An 8,893-nucleotide genomic window follows, 5' to 3' on the forward strand; every position below is an offset into this window, starting at 1 on the left:
CAGATATCCCCCAAATGTCAGGACGGTACAGATATCCCCCAAATGTCAGGACGGTACAGATATCCCCCAAATGTCAGGACGGTACAGATATCCCCCAAATGTCAGGACGGTACAGATATCCCCCCAAATAGTCAGGACAGTACAGATATCCCCCAAATGTCGGGACGGTACAGATATCCCCCAAATGTCAGGACGGTACAGATATCCCCCAAATGTCAGGACGGTACAGATATCCCCCAAATGTCAGGACGGTACAGAGATCCCCCAAATGTCAGAACAGTACAGATACCCCCCAAATGTCAGGACGGTACAGGCCTCCCCCCAATGTCATCCTCGGTCTTCTCTCCTTAGATCCCGGATGTCGGTCTGTATGTCTTCCTATTTGTGTGTTCCGTCATCCTCATCCTCGGTTTTCTCTCCTCAGATCCCGGATGCAGTGACGGGGTATTACCTGAACCGGGCCGGGTTTGAGGCCTCCGATCCTCGCATGTGAGTATCCGGATGTCTTTCCTCTGCCATTGCTGAAAATGCTGCTTCTCTGGCTGTCATGTCTGTCCCTTAGATTTGGTCATGTCTCAGCCAATCAGTGTGCTGCACCTTCTCCAGGTCCAGTATGGACTTCCATGATGGTGACAGGTCCTCTTTCCTTCCCACCCCTGAGCCTGGCTCCTCCCCTTCAGAGTTAGGCAGTGATGTCACCGGTGACCTCACAGAAATTTGTATTTGGGGGAGCATCTCGCTTTATCCCACCCCTGAGCCTGGCTCCTCCCCTTCAGAGGGAGGCAGTGATGTCACCGGTGACCTCATGGGAGTTTGTATTTGGGGGAGGATCCTGCTTTATTCCCACCCCTGAGCCTGGCTCCTCCCCTTCAGAGGGAGGCAGTGATGTCACTGGTGACCTCACGGGAGTTTGTATTTGGGGGAGGATCCCGCTTTATTCCCACCCCTGAGCCTGGCTCCTCCCCTTTAGAGGGAGGCAGTGATGTCACCGGTGACCTCACAGGAGTTTGTATTTGGGGGAGGATCCCGCTTTATTCCCACCCCTGAGCCTGGCTCCTCCCCTTTAGAGGGAGGCAGTGATGTCACCGGTGACCTCACAGGAGTTTGTATTTGGGGGAGGATCTCGCTTTATTCCCACCCCTGATCCTGGCTCCTCCCCTTTAGAGGGAGGCAGTGATGTCACCGGTGACCTCGCAGGAGTTTGTATTTGGGGGAGGATCTCGCTTTATTCCCACCCCTGATCCTGGCTCCTCCCCTTTAGAGGGAGGCAGTGATGTCACCGGTGACCTCGCAGGAGTTTGTATTTGGGGGGATCTCGCTTTATTCCCACCCCTGATCCTGGCTCCTCCCCTGTAGAGGGAGGCAGTGATGTCACCGGTGACCTTGCAGGAGTTTGTATTTGGGGGAGGATCTCGCTTTATTCCCACCCCTGATCCTGGCTCCTCCCCTTCAGAGGGAGGCAGTGATGTCACCGGTGACCTCATGGGAGTTTGTATTTGGGGGAGGATCTCGCTTTATTCCCAACCCTGATCCTGGCTCCTCCCCTTTAGAGGGAGGCAGTGATGTCACCGGTGACCTCGCAGGAGTTTGTATTTGGGGGAGATCTCGCTTTATTCCCACTCTTGGGCCTGACGTATGGGCAGATCACAGGCTCCTCCTCCCTCAGACGATTGGCTGGGAGGGGCCACAGCTGGAAGATCTTCTTTTCATCACACATGTCCCCCAGCCAGGTTTGGGGTCCCTGTAGCCCCTGAATGTGGATGTATAGGAAGATCCCCCCCCCCCCATTATCTGGGGTGATATAAGGAGCCCCCATCCCTGCCCCCCTCATCCCTCTTGTAGGGTTCTGGATGAGGACCTCCAGTCCTCCAGTGGTGGATCCTCTCACATTGCGCTCTTCTCTCTCCAGCATCCGACTGATTTCATTGGCTTCCCAGAAGTTCATCTCTGACATCGCCAACGACGCTTTACAGCACTGCAAGATGAAGGGCACGGCGTCCGGGAGCTCCCGCAACAAGAGCAAGGTGAGTGACACCGGGGGGGGGTCATGTACGTGATGATGTCAGGGGGTGTACACGGCTCTGACCAATCACAGGACGAGTCACATGAAGTCAATGAACCTCCTGGGATATGGATCTGGTCAGGGGAGTCGCAGAGGATCCGGTCAGGGGGGGTCGCAGAGGATCCGGTCAGGGGGGTCGCAGAGGATCCGGTCAGGGGGGTCGCAGAGGATCCGGTCAGGGGGGTCGCAGAGGATCCGGTCAGGGGGGTCGCAGAGGATCCGGTCTGGGGAAGTCGCAGAGGATCCGGTCTGGGGAAGTCGCAGAGGATCCGGTCTGGGGAAGTCGCAGAGGATCCGGTCTGGGGGGTCGCAGAGGATCCGGTCTGGGGAAGTCGCAGAGGATCCGGTCTGGGGAAGTCGCAGAGGATCCGGTCTGGGGAAGTCGCAGAGGATCCGGTCTGGGGAAGTCGCAGAGGATCCGGTCTGGGGAAGTCGCAGAGGATCCGGTCTGGGGAAGTCGCAGAGGATCCGGTCTGGGGAAGTCGCAGAGGATCCGGTCTGGGGAAGTCGCAGAGGATCCGGTCTGGGGAAGTCGCAGAGGATCCGGTCTGGGGAAGTCGCAGAGGATCCGGTCTGGGGAAGTCGCAGAGGATCCGGTCTGGGGAAGTCGCAGAGGATCCGGTCTGGGGAAGTCGCAGAGGATCCGGTCTGGGGAAGTCGCAGAGGATCCGGTCTGGGGAAGTCGCAGAGGATCCGGTCTGGGGAAGTCGCAGAGGGGGTTGTTCAGTTTCAGCTGCTTTGGTGGTCATGAAATCACCAACAGGGGCACTAGATGGGCAACAATGAGACGACCCCCAAAACAGGAATGGTTACAGGTAGAGGCCACTGACATTTTTCCCTCCTCATCTTCCCTGACTCTCTCACTGGTTCTGCATTTGGCTCGGGTCAGTGTCACTACTGGTACCATGAGGCCATACCTGGACCCTACAGAGGTCACACAGGCAGTCCAACTCCTCCAGGATGGCCCATCAATACCTGCCATTGCCAGAAGGTGTAATGTGTCTCCCAGCACAGTCTCAAGAGCATGGAGGAGGTTCCGGGAGGCGGGAGCACGGAGGAGGAGGTTCCGGGAGGCGGAAGCACGGAGGAGGTGGTTCCGGGAGACGGGAGCACGGAGGAGGTGGTTCCGGGAGACGGGAGCACGGAGGAGGTGGTTCCGGGAGACGGGAGCACGGAGGAGGAGGTGACGGGAGCACGGAGGAGGAGGTGACGGGAGCACGGAGGAGGAGGTGACGGGAGCACGGAGGAGGTTCCGGGAGACAGGCAGTTCCTCTAGGAGGGCTGGACAGGGCCGTAGAAGGTCCTTAACCCATCAGCAGGACCGGTATCTGCTCCTTTGTGGAGGAGGAACAGGAGGAGCCCTGCCAGAGCCCTACAGAATGACCTCCAGCAGGCCACTGGTGGGAATGTCTCTGACCAAACAATCAGAAACAGACTTCATGAGGGTGGCCTGAGGGCCCGACGTCCTCTAGTGGGCCCCTGTGCTCACTGCCCGGCACCATAGAGCTGGATTGGCATTGGCCATTGAACCCCAGAATTGGCGGCTCCACCACTGGCACCCTGTGCTTCTCACAGATGAGAGCAGGTTCCCCCTGAGCACATGTGACACGTGAAAGGGTCTGGAGAAGCCGTGGAGAACGTTCTGCTGCCTGTAACATGGTTCAGTATGACCGTTGTGGTGGTGGGTCAGTGATGGTCTGGGGAGGCATCTCCATGGAGGGACACAGACCTCTACAGGCTGGACAATGGCACCATAGAGCTGGATTGGCATTGGCCATTGAACCCCAGAATTGGCAGGTCCACCACTGGCCCCCTGTGCTTCTCACAGATGAGGTTACTGAAGGGATTTGGGATCCGTGTGCAGGTTCCGGGCCGTTGGGTGCAGATACAGGAACGCCTCAACATGCCCCGGATCCTGAGGAATCCATGGTGGGGGGGGTGGCGTAACACGTAGATGTGACGGGGTGACGCACTGCCTGTCAGCGCCATCTTGGTACACCCGAGTGCACTCAGTACACCCATGGAAGGTGATACACAGTGAAGGGAACTCGGCGCTTTTTCCTGATCAATGTTGCAGTATGGAGGAGCTTTGTGTTGTATGATCCCAACGTCATGTATGTACATATGACTGTATACACGGCTACCTGTATGTGGAGAGATCACTGGGGCTCATGGAACATATCCTACCTGGAGAGAGTGTGCCGGATCCGGGGTGATCCAAAAGGTGTTGTGGCCCCTGGGGGTCACAGGGGGAAGGTGAGTGGCACGCCTGCCATACAGGAGCATCACTTCCCACAACACAGGAACCATCGGACCACCCCCATATGGGGGCCCATATCCCTGCATAGGGAGTCGCTGGGGGCCACTCATTGTGGAAAGATCACTTCAATGTGCTAATCACCTGCAGATGTCATGTGACCGGATCCCATGGACCACCCCCATATGGGGGCCCATATCCCTGCATAGGGAGTCGCTGGGGGCCACTTATTGTGGAATGATCACTTCAATGTGCTAATCACCTGCAGATGTCATGTGACCGGATCCCATGGACCACCCCCATATGGGGGCCCATATCCCTGCATAGGGAGTCGCTGGGGGCCACTTATTGTGGAATGATCACTTCAATGTGCTAATCACCTGCAGATGTCATGTGACCGGATCCCATGGACCACCCCCATATGGGGGCCCATATCCCTGCATAGGGAGTCGCTGGGGGCCACTTATTGTGGAATGATCACTTCAATGTGCTAATCACCTGCAGATGTCATGTGACCGGATCCCATGGACCACCCCCATATGGGGGCCCATATCCCTGCATAGGGAGTCGCTGGGGGCCACTTATTGTGGAATGATCACTTCAATGTGCTAATCACCTGCAGATGTCATGTGACCGGATCCCATGGACCACTGGAAGCATTGTTATACCTCGTATGATCACACACCCATTGTATTGGTGTCCCTCCCCCTCGGGGCATTATATTGGTGTCCCTCCCCCTCGGGGCATTATATTGGTGTCCCTCCCCCTCGGGGCATTATATTGGTGTCCCTCCCCCTCGGGGCATTATACTGGTGTCCCTCCCCCTCGGGGCATTATACTGGTGTCCCTCCCCCCTCGGGGCATTATACTGGTGTCCCTCCCCCCTCGGGGCATTATACTGGTGTCCCTCCCCCCTCGGGGCATTATACTGGTGTCCCTCCCCCTCGGGGCATTATATTGGTGTCCCTCCCCCTCGGGGCATTATATTGGTGTCCCTCCCCCTCGGGGCATTATATTGGTGTCCCTCCCCCTCGGGGCATTATACTGGTGTCCCTCCCCCTCGGGGCATTATACTGGTGTCCCTCCCCCCTCGGGGCATTATACTGGTGTCCCTCCCCCCTCGGGGCATTATACTGGTGTCCCTCCCCCCTCGGGGCATTATACTGGTGTCCCTCCCCCCTCGGGGCATTATACTGGTGTCCCTCCCCCCTCGGGGCATTATATTGGTGTCCCTCCCCCGCGGGGCATTATATTGGTGTCCCTCCCCCTCGGGGCATTATATTGGTGTCCCTCCCCCTCGGGGCAAGGCATTATATTGGTGTCCCTCCCCCTTAGGGCATTATATTGGTGTCCCTCCCCCTCGGGGCGGGGCATTATATTGGTGTCCCCTCCCCCCCGTGGGGCGGGGCATTATATTGGTGTCCCTCCCCCCCGTGGGGCGGGGCATTATATTGGTGTCCCTCCCCCCCGTGGGGCGGGGCATTATATTGGTGTCCCTCCCCCTCGGGGCATTATATTGGTGTCCCTCCCCCTCGGGGCATTATATTGGTGTCCCTCCCCCTCGGGGCATTATACTGGTGTCCCTCCCCCTCGGGGCAAGGCATTATATTGGTGTCCCTCCCCCTCGGGGCAAGGCATTATATTGGTGTCCCTCCCCCCTCGGGGCATTATATTGGTGTCCCTCCCCCCTCGGGGCATTAGATTGGTGTCCCTCCCCCCTCGGGGCATTAGATTGGTGTCCCTCCCCCCTCGGGGCATTATATTGGTGTCCCTCCCCCTCGGGGCGGGGCATTATATTGGTGTCCCTCCCCCGCGGGGCATTATATTGGTGTCCCTCCCCCGCGGGGCATTATATTGGTGTCCCTCCCCCGCGGGGCATTATATTGGTGTCCCTCCCCCGCGGGGCATTATATTGGTGTCCCTCCCCCGCGTGGCGGGGCATAATATTGGTGTCCCTCCCCCTCGGGGCGGGACATAATATTGGTGTCCCTCCCCCTCGGGGCGGGGCATTATAGTGGTGTCCCTCCCCCTCGGGGCGGGGCATTATATTGGTGTCCCTCCCCCCTCGGGGCATTATATTGGTGTCCCTCCCCCCTCGGGGCATTATATTGGTGTCCCTCCCCCCTCGGGGCAAGGCATTATATTGGTGTCCCTCCCCCCCCCGTGGGGCATTGTATTGGTGTCCCTCCCCCCCCGTGGGGCATTATATTGGTGTCCCTCCCCCGCGGGGCATAATATTGGTGTCCCTCCCCCTCGGGGCGGGGCATTATAGTGGTGTCCCTCCCCCTCGGGGCGGGGCATTATAGTGGTGTCCCTCCCCCTCGGGGCGGGGCATTATATTGGTGTCCCTCCCCCTCGGGGCGGGGCATTATATTGGTGTCCCTCCCCCTCGGGGCGGGGCATTATATTGGTGTCCCTCCCCCTCGGGGCGGGGCATTATAGTGGTGTCCCTCCCCCTCGGGGCGGGGCATTATAGTGGTGTCCCTCCCCCGCGGGGCATTATATTGGTGTCCCTCCCCCTCGGGGCATTATAGTGGTGTCCCTCCCCCGCGGGGCATTATATTGGTGTCCCTCCCCCTCGGGGCGGGGCATTATAGTGGTGTCCCTCCCCCTCGGGGCGGGGCATTATATTGGTGTCCCTCCCCCTCGGGGCGGGGCATTATATTGGTGTCCCTCCCCCTCGGGGCGGGGCATTATATTGGTGTCCCTCCCCCTCGGGGCGGGGCATTATAGTGGTGTCCCTCCCCCTCGGGGCGGGGCATTATAGTGGTGTCCCTCCCCCGCGGGGCATTATAGTGGTGTCCCTCCCCCTCGGGGCGGGGCATTATATTGGTGTCCCTCCCCCGCGGGGCATTATAGTGGTGTCCCTCCCCCACGGGGCGGGGCATTATATTGGTGTCCCTCCCCCTCGGGGCGGGGCATAATATTGGTGTCCCTCCCCCTCGGGGCGGGGCATACTAGTGATCACTGTATACTATGCACATCTAAACTCCTCCTGTCTCCTCCTGCAGGATAAGAAGTACACCCTGACCATGGAGGACCTGACCCCGGCGTTGGCGGAGTACGGCATCAACGTGAAGAAGCCGCATTACTTCACCTAGAGGGCAGTGCGGGGGATGGGGATCCTGTGGACTGTTAGGTAGTACAGCCAACACCCCGCTGAACAGTCTGAAGAGAAGAGCTGGACGACGGGAACCAATGAGAGAACTTGCTGAGGCATTGTGGGAAATGTTGGATCCGGGGACTGTATCCCTCCATGATTGGAGGAGGGTCACTATGGAGGACATGACACCCTGCAGGGGGGAGGAGTCAGGGATGCCCCTCCCCCTTCTCCCACGGAGTGGGTGATGTGGACAGTAAAATAAATCTCTTAAGTATCTGGTCTTCAATGTGTTGGCTTCCTCTTCCTGTAAGTGCCCCTCCCCCTTTCCCCTTCCCCCCTCCCCCGGGTGATAGTCGGAGGAACTTCAGCCCGCCCATCTGGTAATCCCGCCTCCATTCCACCATCTCTGATATCCCCCAGATGTCCGATCTTTGGGGCGTGGCAGACATGCAGCCAATCTGTACAAGTGAGGGGTTCCCACCATCCCTGTGCCCATTGTGAGGGGTTCCCCCCATCCCTGTGCCCATTGTGAGGGGTTCCCACCATCCCTGTGCCCATTGTGAGGGGTTCCCGCCATCTCTGTGCCCATTATGAGGGGTTCCCCCCATCCCTGTGCCCATTATGAGGGGTTCCCACCATCCCTGTGCCCATTGTGAGGGGTTCCCGCCATCCCTGTGCCCATTGTGAGGGGTTCCCGCCATCCCTGTGCCCATTGTGAGGGGTTCCCCCATCCCTGTGCCCATTGTGAGGGGTTCCCCCATCCCTGTGCCCATTGTGAGGGGTTCCCCCCATCCCTCTGCCCATTATGAGGGGTCCCCACCATCCGTGTGCTGAGTTCCCGGGTCTGTACACCCGCTGTGCCCATTATGAGGGGTTCCCACCATCCCTGTGCCCATTATGAGGGGTTCCCCCCATCCCTGTGCCCATTATGAGGGGTTCCCCCCCATCCCTGTGCCCATTATGAGGGGTTCCCCCCCATCCCTGTGCCCATTATGAGGGGTTCCCCCCCATCCCTCTGCCCATTATGAGGGGTTCCCGCCATCCCTGTGCTGAGTTCCCGGGTCTGTACACCCGCTGTGCCCATTATGAGGGGTTCCCACCATCCCTGTGCCCATTATGAGGGGTTCCCCCCATCCCTGTGCCCATTATGAGGGGTTCCCCCCATCCCTGTGCCCATTATGAGGGGTGCCCCCCATCCCTGTGCCCATTATGAGGGGTGCCCCCCATCCCTGTGCCCATTATGAGGGGTGCCCCCCATCCCTGTGCCCATTATGAGGGGTTCCCCCCATCCCTGTGCCCATTATGAGGGGTTCCCCCCATCCCTGTGCCCATTATGAGGGGTTCCCCCCATCCCTGTGCCCATTATGAGGGGTGCCCCCCATCCCTGTGCCCATTATGAGGGGTGCCCCCCATCCCTGTGCCCATTATGAGGGGTGCCCCCCATCCCTGTGCCCATTATGAGGGGTTCCCA

General features: G+C 59.0%; 1 protein-coding gene across 1 annotated transcript; it reads left to right on the forward strand.

Moving 5' to 3' along the window:
- The first annotated feature begins 358 nt into the window (after window positions 1–358).
- LOC149428636 (transcription initiation factor TFIID subunit 10-like) lies at window positions 359–7,703 on the forward strand. Its single transcript, XM_089667170.1, has 3 exons — window positions 359–489; window positions 1,910–2,024; window positions 7,331–7,703. The coding sequence occupies exons 1-3, from the start codon at window positions 359–361 to the stop codon at window positions 7,418–7,420; spliced, it is 336 nt and encodes a 111-aa protein (XP_089523296.1). The 3' UTR covers window positions 7,421–7,703.
- The last annotated feature ends 1,190 nt before the right edge of the window (window positions 7,704–8,893 follow it).

This window comes from Staurois parvus, unplaced genomic scaffold (assembly GCF_062004578.1).
Source record: "Staurois parvus isolate SC_StPar_1 unplaced genomic scaffold, SC_StPar_1.0 ptg003072l, whole genome shotgun sequence".
NCBI lineage: Eukaryota > Metazoa > Chordata > Amphibia > Anura > Ranidae > Staurois > Staurois parvus.